Source organism: Rhinopithecus roxellana, chromosome 5, assembly GCF_007565055.1.
Source record: "Rhinopithecus roxellana isolate Shanxi Qingling chromosome 5, ASM756505v1, whole genome shotgun sequence".
NCBI classification, from domain to species: Eukaryota; Metazoa; Chordata; class Mammalia; order Primates; family Cercopithecidae; genus Rhinopithecus; species Rhinopithecus roxellana.
Window position 1 is genome coordinate 61,235,914 of NC_044553.1, and position 17,921 is coordinate 61,253,834.

Here is a 17,921-nt window from a genome sequence, read left to right on the forward strand (position 1 = left end):
ATGCAAGCTCCGTCTCCCGGGTTCACGCTATTCTCCTGCCTCAGCCTCCGAAGTAGCTGGGACTACAGGCGCCCACCACCTCGCCTGGCTAGTTTTTTTGTATTTTTTAGTAGAGACTGGGTTTCACCATGTTGGTCAGGCTGGTCTGGAATTCCTGACCTCAGGTGATCTGCCTGCTTTGGCCTCCCAAAGTGCTAGGATTACAGGCATGAGCCACCACGCCCGGCCTCTGTCTGCAACTTTAATTCTCCCTTGCCATGCAATATAACATGGTTCACAGGTTCCAGGGATTAGGGGGTGGACATCTTTGGGGGGCCATTAGTCTACCTACCACAAGTGATAACCCAGCTTTCCACCGGAGGCAGGTGAGCAGGAGCAGCACTATGAAGTGATAAGGTGGATTACTGCCCAAATTCTAGGCTTGTAAGTTAAACCTGGTTAGTGAAGTATGAGGAGAAGAGTAGGAAATCATTAGTAACCTGTATGAATTCATTAAGAACAAGCCATACTCTGCTAACCTCACTTTTTGGTTCAATTTTTTTTTATTCAAATATAATATACAGAAGGAACAGTGCAATCTCATAAGTTTATGGCTTAATGAATTGTCACTAGTTGAGCGCATGTGTAACTAGCACCCTTGAACCCTTCCTATGCTCTTCCCAGTTCCTGCCTCTCCACTCCACACAAAGGGAAATCACTTTTCTGACTTCTAGTTGCATTGATTAGTTTTCCCTGATTTTATGTAAATGGATATAATTTATATGTACACTTTTGCATCTGGCTTGCTTATTATGTTTGACATTTTGAGATTCTTCTGTATTTTTGTCTGTAGTTGTAGATTGTTCATTTTTTTTTTTTTTTTTTGAGACAGAGTCTCACTCTGTCACCTGGGCTGGAGTGCAGTGGCAGGATCTTGGCTCATTGCAACCTCCACCTCCCAGGTTCAAGCAATTCCCCTGCCTCAGCCTCCTGAGTAGCTGGGATTACAGGTGCCCACCACTACGCCCAGCTAATTTTTTGTATTTTTAGTAGAGATGGAGTTTCACCATGTTGGCCAGGCTGGTCTTGAACTCCTGACTTTGTGATCTGCCCACCTTGGCCTCCCAACATGCTGGGATGACAGATTGTTTATTTATTTATTTTTTTTTTGAGACGGAGTCTCACTCTGTCGCCCAGGCTGGAGTGCAGTGGCCGGATCTCAGCTCACTGCAAGCTCTGCCTCCCGGGTTTACGCCATTCTCCTGGCTCAGCCTCCCGAGTAGCTGGGACTACAGGCGCCCACCACCTCGCCCAGCTAGTTTTTTGTATTTTTTTAGTAGAGACGGGGTTTCACCGTGTTAGCCAGGATGGTCTCGATCTCCTGACCTTGTGATCCACCCGTCTCGGCCTCCCAAAGTGCTGGGATTACAGGCTTAAGCCACTGCGCCCTGCCCAGATTGTTTATTCTTAGTGCTGTTTAGTATTTATTCAATCTACTGTTGCTGGGCATTTGGGTTGTTGCTAGTTTTTGACTACTGCAAGGGTGTAGCTATGAATATTCTACATATGTACTAATTTCATTTGAATTGTTTGATGGCATCATTAGATTGTTAGAGCAGAAGCATGTGTATGCAGATTTTGGAGAGGTTCGTGGCAAATTCTCATGACATTCTCGTTGACAAGGTGGACTAGATAAAAAGTTCGGTAGATTCTTAGTTGGCTGAATAACGTTGTGGAATAATGACAAATACAGAAAGGTCTATAGTGATAGACTATATGGCTCTGCTGATCCTAATCAACATTTTAATTTTTTTATTTAAAAAAATTTGTTTGAAACAGTCTTGCTCTGTTGCCTAGGCTGGAGTGCAGTGGCACAATCTTGGCTCAGTTCAAGCTCCGCCTCCCAGGCTCTAACAATTCCCACATCTCAGCCTCCTGAGTAGCTGGGACCATGGGTGTATGCCATCACACCTGGCTAATTTTTGTATTTTTCTTTTAGTAGAGATGGGGTTTTGCCATATTGCCAGGCTGGTCTTGAACTCCTGGCCTCAAGTGATCTGCCCGCCGCAGTCTCCCAAAGTGTTGGGATTACAGGTGTGAGCCACTGCTTCCGGCCCTCGTCAACATTTTTGTTTGTTTGTTTGTTTGTTTTTTGAGACGGAGTCTCACTCTGTCACCCAGGTTGGAGTGCAGTGGTGTAATCTTGGCTTACTGCAACCTCCGTCTCCTGGGTTCAAGCGATTTTCCTGCCTCAGCCTCCCGAGTAGCTGGGACTACAGGTGCCCAACACCATGCCCAGCTAATTTTTGTACTTTTAGTAGAGACGGAGTTTCACTATGTTGGCCAGGCTGGTCTCAAACTCCTGACCTCAGGTGATCCACCCGCCTTGGTCTCCCAAAGTGCTGGGATTACAGGCGTGAGCCACTGCGCCCGGCCCTAGTCAACATTTTTAGGGTGACTTCAGTGAAGACTCAGGAGGTATGCTGATCAAATTTGCAGATTTCACAAAATTAAAGAAGGGATTTGAACTAATAAAATCAAGAAGGAAAAATCCCTCATATCTAATACATAAGAATAATGCATAAAAACTCAGGAAAGTTACTAAGACTAAATACAAAGCGTCCTGTATCTGGGGGAAAAAAATTACTTTTTTTGTTTTGGAGAAAGGATCTTACTGTGTTGCTGTGGTGCAATCACAACTCCCTGCAGCCTCGACCACTTGGGCTCAAGTGATTCCCCTACCTCAGTCTCCCAAGTAGCTGGGACCACAGGTGTGCGCCACCATGCATGGCTAACTAAAAAAAAATTTTTTGTGGAGATGGGTTCTCACAATGTTGGTGAGGCTGGTCTTGAACTCCTGGACTCAAGCGATCCTCCCACCTCGGCCTCCCAAAGTGCTGGGATTATAGGCGTGAGCCACCACACCTGGCTGAAATAAATCATTTTTATAGGTCCAGAAAGAGGGGAGGAAAGAGCTCATCACTTTGAGGTGGGAAAGAAAGGAGTTGTAGTAAACAATGATTTCAGGTTGAGACTCCATAGTCTGCAACAGTGTCTGGAGTTTTCTGTGTGGGGTCTCACATTTCTGGGGAAACACTGACACAGTGAAGTATATGCAGTAAATGACAAAGTGAAGTAAATGACAGTCCTGGGACGGTGAGGGGTCTGGAAGTCATATTTGCTCCACGAGGGGTTATAAAATCTGGGTTTTAGCCTGAAGGAGTAAAGACTCAAGGGGACAGGATGTTCATCCTTTTTTTTTTTTTTTAGACGGAGTCTTGCTCTGTGGCCAGGCTGGAGTGCAGTGGTGTGATCTTGGCCCACTGCAATCTCTGCCTCCCGGGTTCAAGCAATTCCTCTGCCTCAGCCTTCCGAGTAGCTGGGACTCAGGCTTGCGCCACCATGCCTGGCTAATTTTTGTATTTTAGTAGAGACAGGGTTTCACCATGTTGGCTAGGCTGGTCTCGATCTCCTGACCTCGTAATCCACCCACCTTGACCTCCCAAAGTGCTGGGATTACAGGCGTGAGCCACCGCGCCTCGCTTTTTTTTTTTTTTTTTTTAAACTGGTCTACCTGTTAAATGGGATATTCTTTTTTTTTTTTTTTTTTTTTTTTTTTTTGAGATGGAGTTTTGCGCTTGTTGCCCAGGCTGGTGCAATGGCGAGATCTCCGCTCACTGCAACCTCAGCCTCCCAAGTTCAAGCGATTCTCCTGCCTCAGCCTCCCGAGTAGCTGGGATTCTAGGCATGTGCCACCACGCCTGGCTGATTTTTGTATTTTTAGTAGAGACGAAGCTTCTCCATGTTGGTCAGGCTGGTCTTGAACTCCTGACCTCAGCTGATTCGCCCGCCTTGGCCTCCCAAGGTGCTGGGATTACAGGCGCAAGCCAGCACCTGGCTGGGATATTCATCTTTAATGTTAAGAAGGGTCATTGGGTAGAAGGGGGTTTAGCTTTATTCTGTGTGGAGCCAGAGGAGAGGTTTGGCACCACTGGTAGAAGTTGGGAGGAAGATGCTATTGGCTTAGTAAAAGCTAGTAAAAAAGCTAGATTTTACTAGATCTAGTAAAAAAGCTAGATCTTCCTTTATAGATCACTTCCTTTCCTCTATAGATCACTTTTAAAATGGAATGACGCCGGGCGCAGTGGTTCATGCCTGTAATCCCAGCACTTTGGGAGGCTGAGGCGGGCAGATCACTTGAGGCCAGGAGTTTGAGACCAGTCTGGCCAATATGGAGAAATCCGTCTCCACTAAAAATATAAATATTAGCTGGGTGTGGTGGCGCACACCTGTAATCCCAGCTACTTGGAGACAGAGGCAGGAGAATCGTTTGAACCTGGGAGACAGAAATGGCAGTGAGCCAAGATTGCGCCACTGCACTCCAGCCTGGGTAACAGAGTGAGACTCTATGTTAAAAATAAATAAATAAATAAATAAATAAATAAATAAATAAATAAATAAATAAAGGAATGAGTTGCCTAATAAAGTATTGAGGTTTTATAGTGCCTGGGAATTTGAAACAGAAAGTGGATTAAAATAACAGCATAAGTTTTGTGTGTCTCATTGTGTGTATTTAAAGGTAATAATGCTTACAGAATTGTGGGGTTAATGTTCTTTTTCAGGAACTATTTCATTTAGGCATCTAAACTAAACCTGAGCATCTGATCCAGAGTGGGCCTGCAAGCTTTGTTCTGTTCTGGATCCCCCTGGTCTGGTGCTTTCTGGCTTTTAGTTCTAGTGCTGATGCTGGGCCTTATCACTAGAACTAGTCTTCTACTCCCAGGCACCCTATGTAGGCTGGGTTTGATGATCCATTCAGGAACATCTCTTTAGACGGTTATAGGAATGACTTCTCTCTCTTTTTTTTTTTTCTTTTGAGATGGAGTCTCACTCTGTCACCAGGTTGGAGTGCAGTGGTATGATCTGGACTCACTGCACCCTCCGCCTCCTGGGTTCAAGCGATTCTCCTGCCTCAGCCTCCCGAGTAGCTGGGACTACAGGCACACACCACCACACCCAGCTAATTTTTATATTTTTAGTAGTTTCACCATGTTGGCCAGGATGGTCCTGATCTCTTGACCTCGTGATCCGCCCGCCTCGGCCTCCCAAAGTGCTGCGATTACAGGTGTGAACCACCATGCCCGGCCAGTGGTGACTTCTTTGCAGATTCTTTTTTTCTCCCCCTGGGTTCAAAGCAGGAGTGCTGCTGCACCTGAGTCAAGGGTCAAAGGTGATTTCAGGTTATCCTCCTATAGACTTGGCCCAGTGTTGGGTGGGGATTGAATTGCCTCTAGGGGTAGAAGGGGAGGGCATCTCTGCCCTTGAGGTTAACTTGCAGTTGCCTCCATATTATCCTAACCCCATGGTCCCCTCCTGTCCCCGGCCCTGAAGCAGGAGGTTGGGCTCCACTTCAAGAGCAGTGCACTTGGCTGGGCTCTGGGGCCACTGGTCAGCTGTATCCGCTGAGGTGGGAACAAAAAGCCCTGTCAGCACTGCTGCCTGCCATACCCATTTCCTGCTCCCACAGCCAAGAGACCCTGGAGGAAGCTGGGCTTTGAGGAAGAGGAGGGCTAGCTCTCTTCAGTCAGTTCCCTCTGCTCCCTGGTTTCTTTCTGTAGGATTCCCTTCCTCATTCAAACTGAGCCTTCTGTGCTCAGTACAGAGAGAAGATAAGGGCTAGAAGGTGTGTCAGTGGCTGAGGAATCAGGCTCAGGAATGGGGGAGGTGGGATACTGGTGGACAAAGAGAGGGATACATATGGATGGATAGAGAAGTAGAGAAGAGTCTGGGCACGGTGGCTCACACCTGTAATCCCAGCACTTTGGGAGGCTGAGGTGGGGGAGTCACCTGAGGTCAGGAGTTCGAGACTAGTCTGGCTAACATGGTGAAACCCTGTCTCTACTAAAAATACAAAAATTAGCCAGGCATGGTGTTGCATGCCTGTAATTCTAGTTACACGGGAGGCTGAGGCAGGAGAACCGCTTGAACCCAGGAGGCGGAAGTTGCAGTGAGCTGAGATTGTACCGCTGTACTTCAGCCTGGGGAACAGAGCAAGACTCTGTCTCAAAAAAAAAAAAAAAAAAAAAAAAAAAGCAGTAGAGAAGCAATAGGGATTAAAATGTAAACAAGCCACCCAGGTGCCATGAATCCTCCCTATAATCCCAGTCACTTCTCAGAAGGCTGCAGTGGAAAGATTGCTTGAGGCCAGGAGTTCAAGATCAGCCTGGGCCACATAGCAAGACCCTGTCTCTAAAAAAAGTAAAACAGCCAGGCACAGTGGCTCACGCCTGTAATCCCAGCACTTTGGGAGGCTGAGGAGAGGGCAGATCATGAGGTCAGGAGTTTGAGACCAGCCTGACCAACATGGTGAAACCCCGTCTCTACTAAATAAAAATTAGCCAGGTATGGTGGTGGGCACCTGTAGTCCCAGCTACTCAGGAGGCTGAGGCAGGAGAACTGCTTGAACCCTGGAGGCGGAGGTTGCAGTGAGCTGAGATCGCACCACTGCACTCCAGCTTGGGTGACAGAGGAAGACTCTGTCTCAAAAAAAAAAAAAAAAAATTAAAACAAATTAGCCGGGCATGGTGGTGCACACCTTTGATTCCAGCTACTACGGTACCTGAGATGCGAGGATCCTTTGAGCTCAGAAGTTTGATGCTGCAGTGAGCTATGATTTCTCCACTGCACTCTGGCTTATTTGACAGAGTGAGACCCCCATCTCCAAAAAAAAAAAAAAAAAAAAAAAAAAAATTAGGGCCGGGTGTGATGGCTCACGCCTGTAATCCCAACACTTTGGGAGGCCGAGGCGAGTGGATCACCTGAGCTCAGGAGTCTGAGATCAGCCTGGCCAATATGGTGAAACCCTATCTCTGCTAAAAATACAAAAAAATTACCTGGGCGTGGTGGCGTACGCCTGTAGTCCCAGCTACTCAGGAGGCTGAAGCAGGAGAATCGCTTGCACCTGGGAAGCAGAGGTTGCAGTGAGCTGAAATCATGCCATTGTACTTCAGCCTGGGTGGCAGAGCAAGACTCCATCTCAAAAATAAATAAATAAAAATAAATAAATAATAATAAAATATAGGCTGGGCACGGTGGCCCATGCTGTAACCCCAGCACTTAGGGAGGCCGAGGTGGGTGGATCACCTCAGGTCAGGAGTTTGCGACAAGCCTGGCCAACATGGTGAAACCTCGTCTCTACTAAAAATACAAAAATTAGCTGGGTGTGGTGGCGCACACCTGTAATCCCAGCTACTTGGGAGGTTGAGGCAGGAGAATTGCTTGAACCCAGGAGGCAGAGGTTGCTGTGAGCTGAGACCGCACCATTGCACTCCAGCCTGGGCAACAAGGGTGAAACTCTGTCTCAAAAAGAAAAATAAAATAAATAAAATAAAATATAAACAAGCCATGTATTTCTATTTCAGAATCTGCTATGGTAGTGGGTGGTGAATTGGTTGCTTGTCCCTCCTTTTCCCTGCCTACATCCCTGGACAGAGCTGAGAAGAGAACCTTGTGGCACACGGCTCAGATTCTGAGTCTGAACTAGAACTAGTCCTGTAAGCTTATTCCAGTTTGGTGTTGTGACCTATGGTTACCCTGCAGGGAATCATAAATTTGTATTTGGGGATCCCATTCCCCTGACAATGTGGCAGCATCCTTTGTGCCTGGTGTTTCTACTTGGAAACATGGCTATGCTGTGGTTATGAGCCAGCCACAGAGCCTAGGATAAGGGCAGAGGTTACAGGCTGGGGAGAAGGGGCACTAGGTTGTTGAGTGGCTGGAGGCTGGAGTCCAGTGGGGAGTAAAGGATGGGTGACTGACTGACGAGGAGCAACAGATTTGAAAGATTTGTGGAGGGCAAGATACAGGCACTTTGGTCATTTTGTGGGGTGCTGCACACTAGTGTCTTTAATTATTAACTTAGCACTGGGGTGGCCTGGAGCTGTGGGTACATTATTGCCCAGCCCTGTGATAAGGTTTGTTGTTTATTAGGCAGAAAGGCAAGCATTTGTATAGGACAGGAATGCCCCTTCTCAGGAAGAGCGGAAAGGAACTTGGGCAGTGAGTAGAATGAGGGTGGTGGTGGAAGGGAGGGTGAGAGAGAGAAGATGGTGCAGCTGTTCTGAGAGGCCAGTCTTCCCTGCTTCTCAGGATGAAGTAGCCAGAATGCGATGAGGCCAGGACATGACAAAATAGGAGGACTAGGGACACCAAGGCCACACCACTGCCAGGATAACTCAGAGTGTTTCTGACTGCCTCGGTGGCCTGAAGTAGGCAAGACCTGTACTAGGCCTCATTCTCTTGACTGATAAGGCAGGGTGATGTTGACCTTGCCCTTAGAGCCCTTGGGAGAAGGGCTGTAAAATTAAGCCCTCCTTATAGTGTTCTAGTTGCTGAGCTGAGAAGGAGGGATAAATGAAGTGATTCGCTATGCTACCAGTGGGAAGATCTGTATTATTTTTTCCAGCTTTCTTCTCTGCTACATCCTGGGGCTGCTGGTCAACCTCACAGCATCTGTGGGCCTCCCTTTTTGAATTTCTTCAAGTAATTCAAATTCAAGTCGTAGATTGTAACTTTTTCATTGGGGGAGGGATAATGGACTTCTTTGAGATTCTGATAAAAGCTATGATCCTTTTCTAAGAAAAGGTATGAACCTTTTTCTTAGGTATATCTGTATTAATATGGACATAACACTTTGGGAAAAAGAATTTTGAGCCTTATGGAGAACCTAGTTAAGAACCCTGGTAAAGGACTACCTGTACTTTTGAGTAGAAGGACTGGGGGAATGTGTGTGGCTTTTATTTCTCTATTGTCCCATCAGGAAAAATGCCCTGTCCCTATTCTACAGGAACCAATCTTAGCTGCAAGAATCTTTCCAAGCACAAAAGCAGGCAGCTGAGCTGCCAGGCAGTGGGCAGGAAATCTGGCCTTCATCCTAATCCTTGGCCACACAGCCTGACCTGCTGGCTCAGCATTGGTTAAGTCACAGCAGGACTCCTCAAGGTTAACAGTAATACCACAGAGTCAGAGTGCTATGTCCTGGAGCCCATGGGGAATGGGAGGTAGGAGGGAGAGACTGTGACTTTTCAGAGCCAAGAGCCGGAACAATCACTAATCCTGTATAGTTCCCAGTTGCCTCCCACTGCTGTGATTAGAAATTTGGATGTATTTTTTATGTAAGCAGATCTGCAATCACTTTGTTTTGTGTCTCCCATATAAGTTGCTGGGGGGTAGGGAGTATGGAGGCCTTTGCATGATAATGGTGAGGACATTCTGGGGTCTGAGGGTTCCAGTGCAGAGCAGGTCAGAGGGTCTGTCTTTGGCTGAAGGGTTTATCTTGGTGACTGGTACTGGAAAAATTGCTTGGGAGTCTAAGGTCCTACAGTGGTGAGGGTAAGTCACCAATCAGTATTATTTTTCTTTCAGGTCTCTTAACCTTCATTAACTGTGCCTATGTCAAGTGGGGAACCCTGGTACAAGATATTTTCACCTATGCTAAAGTATTGGCGCTGATCGCGATCATCATTGCAGGCATTGTTAGACTTGGCCAGGGTAAGAAATAATATTAGTAGCAACTAATCTTTGTTAAGCATTTTCTGTGAGCCACACTCCTCTAAGTGCTCTTCGTGCATTATCTCATTTCTTATAATAACCTTATTTGGTAGGCACTATTATTATCCACATTTTATAGATGAGGAAACAGGCTGCAGAATTAAGTATCTTGGGCTGGGCGGGGTGGCTCATGCCTATAATCCCAGCACTTTGGGAGGCTGTGGCAGGTGGATCCATGAGGTCAGGAGTTCTTTTTTTTTTTTTTTTTTGAGACAGAGTCTCGCTCTGTCACCCGGGCTGGAGTGCAGTGGCCGGATCTCAGCTCACTGCAAGCTCCGCCCCCCGGGTTTGCGCCATTCTCCTGCCTCAGCCTCCCGAGTAGTTGGGACCACAGGCGCCCGCCACCTCGCCCGGCTCGTTTTTTGTATTTTTTAGTAGAGATGGGGTTTCACCGTGTTAGCCAGGATGGTCTCGATCTCCTGACCTCGTGATCCGCCCGTCTCGGCCTCCCAGAGTGCTGGGATTACAGGCTTGAGCCACCGCGCCCGGCCGAGGTCAGGAGTTCAAGACCAGCCTGGCTAAGATGGTGAAACCCCATCTTGACTAAAAATACAAAAATTAGCCGGGCGTAGTGGTAGATGCCTGTAACCCCAGCTACTCGGGAGGCTGAGGCAGGAGAATCGCTTGAACCCAGGAGGCGGTGGTTGCAGTGAGCCAAGATCGCACCACTGCACTTCAGCCTGGGCGACAGAGCGAGACTCCGTCTCAAAAAAAAAAAAAAAAGAATTAAATATCTTGCCCAAGTTGCTACCAGTAAGTAGAAGAGCTGAAATTTGTATCCAGGACAACTGACCCAAAGTCTGTCTTTCAACTTCCATTCACACTGCCTCCCAGAGGAGACTGATCTTGGCAAAAGGGTTGACAGCCATGCGCTGGGAGCTGGCTTTGGCAGATTGCGATAGGAGGCAGGAATCAGGCAGCCTGCAGAGCAGAGCAGAACTGCATTGTTTCTATTCTCCAGCCTTTCTGGTCTATGGTGGTTTCTTATCCTAGAAAGCTACCCTGGACCCTTCCTGTCAAGATCCCCATCTATGTCATTAGGATGCAGGGCATTCTGGTCTATTTCTGTAGACGTCTCTCTACTGTTTCCTGTTCCCTTACTGGTACTCTTGCTGCCAAAGGTGTTGTAGGCCACTTATCTGCTATTATATTACCATATTCTCTCAGTCCTTTACTTGATCATCGTGAAGTGGGAGAATGAGCCACTAATCCCCTGCCTTCCAATGTTCTTGGGTTCCAGGAGCCTCCACTCATTTTGAGAATTCCTTTGAGGGTTCATCATATGCAGTGGGTGACATTGCCCTGGCACTGTACTCAGCTCTGTTCTCATACTCAGGCTGGGACACTCTCAACTATGTCACTGAAGAGATCAAGAATCCTGAGAGGTAGGTACTGCACCACCAATTTTCCATAGCAGTGATAGCCATCATTTAATGAGCTACTTACTCTGTGACAGACAGCATACCACAACCACCTATGAGGTTAATTTTATCAGCCTCATTTTAATAGATGGGAGGCCTGAGGCTCAGAGAAGTAACTAGTCTATGATCATAGTAACAGGGCTAAAATATGAACTTTCTCATGTATGCTTTGTAAATTTTTTTAAAGGCATTTTTACATTTGTTCATTTATTTCTGCATTAATTAAAGCAGGTTGTATTATATGCTTATGTATGTTTTTTTTTTATTATACTTTAAGTTCTAGGGTACATGTGCATAACGTGCAGGTTTGTATACTTATGTATACTTATGCCATGTTGGTGTGCTGCACCCATCAACTCGTCAGCACCCATCAATTCATCATTTATATCATGTATAACTCCCCAGTGCAATCCCTCCCTCCTCCCCCCTCCCCATGATAGGCCCCAGTGTGTGATGTTCCCCTTCCCGAGTCCAAGTGATCTCATTGTTCAGTTCCCACCTATGAGTGAGAACATGCGGTGTTTGGTTTTTTATGTATGTTTTTAAAACAGATTTTCCTTGATAGATATTTCATCCACCCTTATCCCCACATACATAGCTTTGGGCTATAGACGTCCAGAAACCTTCCTATGTTTCCCTCTGATCCCTTCCTTGTTTCCTAAATTCATATTGACATTGTGGTATAGTTTGTCATTCAATTAAGTCACCCCACCATTATTGCTCTGTAGTCTATATATAGAGTGAAAAGAGCACTGGATAGGAAGTCAAGGACCTAGAGTTTGTCTTTCCACTGGCTTGTTGGCTGACCTTGAGGGAGTTGCCCGGCCATCTCTTTGTCTGCTTCCTTATCTGTAATTGAGGGGGTTAAATTCTGTGATCTCCATGGCCTTTCTTGGCTCTAAAATTCTACGATTCTGGGAACTAAGATTTGCCAGGGAATGGAGTTTTTTCAGGGAGAGTCTTGCTCTATGTCCTAGGCTGGAGTACAATGGCGCGATCTCGGCTCATTACCACCTCTGCCTCCCAGGTTCAAGTGATTCTCCTGCCTCAGCCTCCCAAATAGCTGGAATTACAGGCGCCTGCTACCACGCCTGGCTAATTTTGTATTTTTAGTAAGATGGGGTTTCACCATGTTGGCCATGTTGCTGGTCTTGAACTCCTGACCTCAGGTGATCCGCTGGCCTTAGCCTCCTAAAGTGCTGGGATTACAGGTGTGAGCCACCGTGCCCAGCTCTCTGTAAATGTTTAAGTCAAAAGAATCACAATTCTTATACCAATAAACTCCTTTTGGCTTGAGAAACAGAAGAGCACTCTTGGTACACAACTAGTGGTAACGCTATGGGAGCAGAGATAACAGAAGCAGGATGAAGGTCTGGGTGGTGCTTCCACCTACCGGACAGAAGCTGCATGACTCTGTATTTGCAGAGTATTTGCCCCACTTTGTGCTTCTTTTGGGCAGCCTTACTGTTAAGGATGTTTATAAAGTTCATGGCTTTATTGGGCTACAGGGACCTTAAGAGCTCTTTGCATCTTTCTTTTGCCCACCAGTTAGGATGGCTCCTGAGGTTCTCAAAATGAGGAAGGGGTGGGCAGACATATCTTCCAGGTTGCTTGTCAGATACACACACTTCTCTTCCTACTGAAGGCCTATCTTATTCTCTGAAGATGTTAAATTTCACAATTTGCCTCCATAATTTCCTTTTATATTTCTCAACCTTGAGGCAAAATTGCCAACGTTGATAATCTTAGAGATGGAATCCTGACACCGAAAGATCTTTGGAGTATAAAACAAAATAACCTCCCATTTTCCTGTGCATTATTATGCTGGGACACTCTTTGTTAATCCTTTTTTTTTTATTTTTTATTTTAGACAGGGTCTGACTGCCTTGCCCAGGCTGGAGTGCAGTGGCCCAGTCATGGTTCAGTGCAGCCTTGACCTCCTCGGGCTCAAGTGATCCTTCCACCTCAGCCTCCCAAGTAGCTGGGATTACAGGCATGCGCCACCATGCTTGGCTAATTTTTTGTTTTGTTTTTTGAGACAGAGTCTCACTGTTACCAAGGCTGGAGTGCAATGACACAATTTTGGCTTACCACAACCTCCACCTCCTGAGTTCAAGTGATTCTCGTACCTCAGCCTCCCAAGTAGCTGGGACTACAGGTGCATGCCACCATGCCCGGCTAATTATTTATATTTTTAGTAGAGACAGGGTTTTGCCGTGTTGGCCAGGCTGGTCTTGAACTCACGACCTCAGGTGATCCACTCGCCTCGGCCTCCCAAACTGTTGGGATTACAGGCGTGAGCCACCACGCCCGGCTGCTTGGCTAGTTTTTTGTAAGACAGGGTTTTGCCATGTTGCCCAGGCTGGTCTCCAACTCCTAGACTCAAGCCATCTGCCCACCTTAGCCTCCCAAAGTGTTGGTACTACGGGCATGAGCCACTGATCCCAGCTGCACAGTCCTATCTCCTAATATGATATTCCTTTCCCCTAATGTTCTTTAGTTCTTAAGTGTTTAGTTCAGAGCTTCAGCCACTATCCAGGGCACCGTCAAAGACAAATGCATTGAGGAAATGTAGCAAGAGTCTCCATCCCTGGAAAGACTGGTGTGGCAGGGAGAGTCTAAGGATTAAAGGAGAGATAGGGATATGACGGTGGGACTAATGTGTATTTTATTCTATTTGGCTGTAGGAACCTGCCCCTCTCCATTGGCATCTCCATGCCCATTGTCACCATCATCTATATCTTGACCAATGTGGCCTATTATACTGTGCTAGACATGAGAGACATCTTGGCCAGTGATGCTGTTGCTGTGGTAAAGGATTTTCACTTGCAGGTTGAGGGTGACTTGTGGGGTACTGGGTATATTCTGGCTCTTGAAAGTCCTGGAAAGGGGGTAGATGGCCTTGAAAGGAGTTCATTTCGAATGTGGGGCTTGCAAGGAGGTCCTGTTACCCCCACTGTGGAAGAAGAGTTGGAGTCCTAATAAGGGGAATCTGGGGGCATGCCCATCCATGTCTTTCATCCCTTTTAGATCCTGCTAATGAGTCTTCCATTCTTTTCCCTTAGACTTTTGCAGATCAGATATTTGGAATATTTAACTGGATAATTCCACTATCAGTTGCATTATCCTGTTTTGGTGGCCTCAATGCCTCCATTGTGGCTGCTTCTAGGTAAGAGTGGCATCTTTTGAAGGGCTATGGCAGTGGATGGTAGAACTTACAGGACCCGGACTTTGATTACGTGTGTTTTCCAACTGATACCATAACCTCTTTCTTCTTGTTTCTAGCAGAAGCCTGCAGTTGTCATTAATCTTAATACTGAGCTCCAGTCTATATTATCCAAACACTTTTGAAGGAAGGGATGGCAGAGAGGGAGGGCCATGTGGCAGGTGAACCAGGCTGCATCGTGTCCACCAATTTTCTCAGCTTCTCCTATCTTACCTGACATAGGCTTTTCTTTGTGGGCTCAAGAGAAGGCCATCTCCCTGATGCCATCTGCATGATCCATGTTGAGCGGTTCACACCAGTGCCTTCTCTGCTGTTCAATGTAAGTCAGCTCAAGGATGAGACTGAAAATGATTGTGGGGGAAACTTTAGTAACAGCAAAAGCGACTGTTCTAGCTTCCTGAAAGCTCTAAAAGTAATTCCAATAGAAATACTATTGGTGGATCAGAATGTTCACCATGGGCAAGGCACTATGCTAACCGCTACAGGCACTACAGGGAAAATCCAAATGCTCTAAGGAATGGTACACCTCTGCTCTAAGAGAAGCCATAAAGTACACTGTAATGATTGATTGCCATGACAGATAGTGAGTGATACGGTGTTTAAGAAATGATCACTTCCATAGGAGGAGAGGGTGAATGAAGAATTACTTCTAGAAGTGTATATGTGTCTTAAAATCCACCAAAATGTTCTCAGAAAAAAAGAAAAAAAAAAAAAGGTGCATCTTCATGGCTAGGGTTGCAAATGGTAGAGATGGGCTTTAGGTAGGAGAAATAATATCAGAAAATCCTGTGGCAAAGCAGTATGGGTTTTAATACAGGTTGAATATCCAAAATCTGCAATGCTCTAAAAATCTGAAACTTTTTGAGTGCTGACTTGACACTCAAAAGGAAATGCTCAGTGGAGCATTTTGGATTTTCAGAATCGGGATATTCAACATGCAGGAGGAGATAAGAGCTGGATAATGTAGGTTGGAGCCATTATGGAAATGGTCCTATGCAAGACTTTTGAGGGATTGTTTCAAGCTTGCTTTATACAGGTTGAAAAACCAGTTGAGACTACTGACTTGTAACAGAGGGGATAAGGTATTGAAACTAGAGTGTTAAAGGGATTAAAAACAGAAGAGGACCAGGAGACTCTGAGGATCGACGGGGGATGGATTTGGGAGGTATAAAGGGAGTGAAAAGCCCTTGGAGTAACAAAGGCCCTGAGAAGAGCTGACTTGGGCTCACACTTACAGGGTATCATGGCATTGATCTACTTGTGCGTGGAAGACATCTTCCAGCTCATTAACTACTACAGCTTCAGCTACTGGTTCTTTGTGGGGCTTTCTATTGTGGGTCAGCTTTATCTGCGCTGGAAGGAGCCTGATCGACCTCGTCCCCTCAAGGTAGGGCAACTCCATCTACCTCTGCTCTATCTGAAACAGCTAGAGTTGCTGCTACGGGGGACTATTACAAGACACTTTATTTAGAAACCTTTGCCTGGGACTTGGTGGTTAGTACTGTGTTGAAATTAAAGGTATGGAAAGAAGGCTCAGTGCGCTAATCCTTATGGGAGGTGGGGTTACTTTAGCTGTTAAGAATCCTGAGTTGTCCACCCCAGTTGTGTTTCCTGTGCCCTCAGCTCAGCGTTTTCTTCCCGATTGTCTTCTGCCTCTGCACCATCTTCCTGGTGGCTGTTCCACTTTACAGTGATACCGTCAACTCCCTCATCGGCATTGCCATTGCCCTCTCAGGCCTGCCCTTTTACTTCCTCATCATCAGAGTGCCAGAACATAAGCGACCTCTTTACCTCCGAAGGATCGTGGGTAAGTCTTGCATCCTTAAACCAGCTCAGCTATTGTAGAGCTTGGTTTTTGCCTTTTTCTGTAAATCTAGCCTCCAAAGACATCTTTGCCATAGCCCCTTCTTATGAACCCTTCGGCTTAATGGAATCACTCCCCTCAGGCCCAGTTCCATTCAATGACACTTGAACTCAGCCCAGTTGACCTCTTCTCAATTCCAACTCAAAAGTTTTCTTTGTAGGGTCTGCCACAAGGTACCTCCAGGTCCTGTGTATGTCAGTTGCTGCAGAAATGGATTTGGAAGATGGAGGAGAGATGCCCAAGCAACGGGATCCCAAGTCTAACTAAACACCATCTGGAATCCTGATGTGGAAAGCAGGGGTTTCTGGTCTACTGGCTAGAGCTGAGGAAGTTGAAAAGGAAAGCTCACTTCTTTGGAGGCACCTGTCCAGAAGCCTGGCCTAGGCAGCTTCAACCTTTGAACTTACTTTTTGAAACGAAAAGTAATTTATTTGTTTTGCTACATACAGTTCCAGACTTTTAAAGTGGACAATAGAGGAGACTGGGGAAAGGAGCACGTCAGGTGTGGGCTTGGTGGTTTTAGAAGCACCTGAGTATGCCTACCTACTCCTTTTTTCTTTTAAAAGGGCCCACAATCCTCCAATTGTCTCCTTTAGAGAGACATCAAACTATCACAGGTGTTGGATGACAATAAAAAGTTATGTTCCTAAAGTCTGAGTGGCTTCACTTTATATAGTATCTCTAGGACAGCTCCCATTAGCCTAGAAACACAAAGACTAAAAACAATCTTATGCTTGAAAGTATATCCATCTTTTCTCTCTCAAGCTAGCTGCTAAAGGCTGATAAACCAGGCTCTACACAAAGGCAGACAACAGAACACTTCAACTGCTCTAGTGAAATGTTGGATTGTTACATAAAAATGACATGAACTTCCTTTTTGAGACAGGATCTTGCTCTGTGGCCAAGGCTGGAGTATAGCAGCATGATCTTGGCTCACTGCAGCCTCAACCTCCTGGGCTTAAGCTATCCTCCCACCTCAGCCTCCCAGGTAGCTGGGACTATGGGCAAGCACCACCATGCTCAGCTAACTTTTTAGCAGAGACAAGGTCTCGCCATGTTGCCCAGGCTGGTCTCAAATTCCTGGACTGAAGTGATTCACCCACCTCAGCCTCCCAAAGTGCTGAGATTATAGGTGTGAGCCACTTTGCCCAGCCTGGAACTTTCATTCTTAATTATCACTAAGAATTTGCACACATCTACTTCTTGAAATTTTTAAAGTAATCTTGGAATCAAGAAATGCAGTTATTATATTTAGATACAGTCTCAACATTCAACTTATTAGCCACACCTCTAGACTGCAATCCAAATGTGGACAGAACACGTGTATGGGTTGGAAGTTTAAACTTTTTTTTGAGACGGAGTCTTACTCTGTTGCCCAGGATGGAGTGCAATGGCTTGATCTTGGTTCACTGCAACCTCTGCCTCCCAGGTTCAAGTGATTCTCCTGCCTCAACTGCCCAAGTAGCTAGAACTACAGGCGTGTACCACCACGACTGGCTAATTTTTGTATTTTTAGTAGAGACAGGGTTTCACTATGTTGGCCAGGCTGGTCTCAAACTCCTGACCTCAGGCCATCTGCCCGTCTCAGCCTCCCAAAGTGCTGGGATTACAGGCGTGAGCCACTGTGCCTGGGTGGAAGTTTAAACCCTTAATGCCAGGTTAAAACATTGTATTTTCCAATGCCATGGGCCAGCAAAAGCAATCATGACCCACTCTATTCTTCGGTTTTCTTTTTTTTGAGACAGAGTCTCCCTCTGTTGCCCAGGCTGGAGTGCAGTGGCGCAGTCTTGGCTCACTGCAACCTCCACCTCCCAGGTTCAAG

The 17,921-nt window shown here is 46.2% G+C and overlaps 1 protein-coding gene across 3 annotated transcripts in view; it reads left to right on the forward strand.

The window, feature by feature from the left end:
* The window catches only part of SLC7A7 (solute carrier family 7 member 7), a 46,781-nt gene extending 30,031 nt beyond the window's left edge, over nt 1-16,750 (forward strand). For all 3 annotated transcript variants that reach the window (XM_030929849.1, XM_010378350.2, XM_030929850.1), the window contains 8 exons: nt 9,403-9,528; nt 10,829-10,973; nt 13,697-13,820; nt 14,075-14,178; nt 14,458-14,554; nt 15,473-15,622; nt 15,859-16,042; nt 16,260-16,750. In XM_030929849.1, coding sequence (XP_030785709.1) covers nt 9,403-9,528; nt 10,829-10,973; nt 13,697-13,820; nt 14,075-14,178; nt 14,458-14,554; nt 15,473-15,622; nt 15,859-16,042; nt 16,260-16,366 — 1,037 coding nt within the window. In that variant the 3' untranslated portion in view covers nt 16,367-16,750. The remainder of the gene's footprint in view (nt 1-9,402; nt 9,529-10,828; nt 10,974-13,696; nt 13,821-14,074; nt 14,179-14,457; nt 14,555-15,472; nt 15,623-15,858; nt 16,043-16,259) is intronic.
* The last annotated feature ends 1,171 nt before the right edge of the window (nt 16,751-17,921 follow it).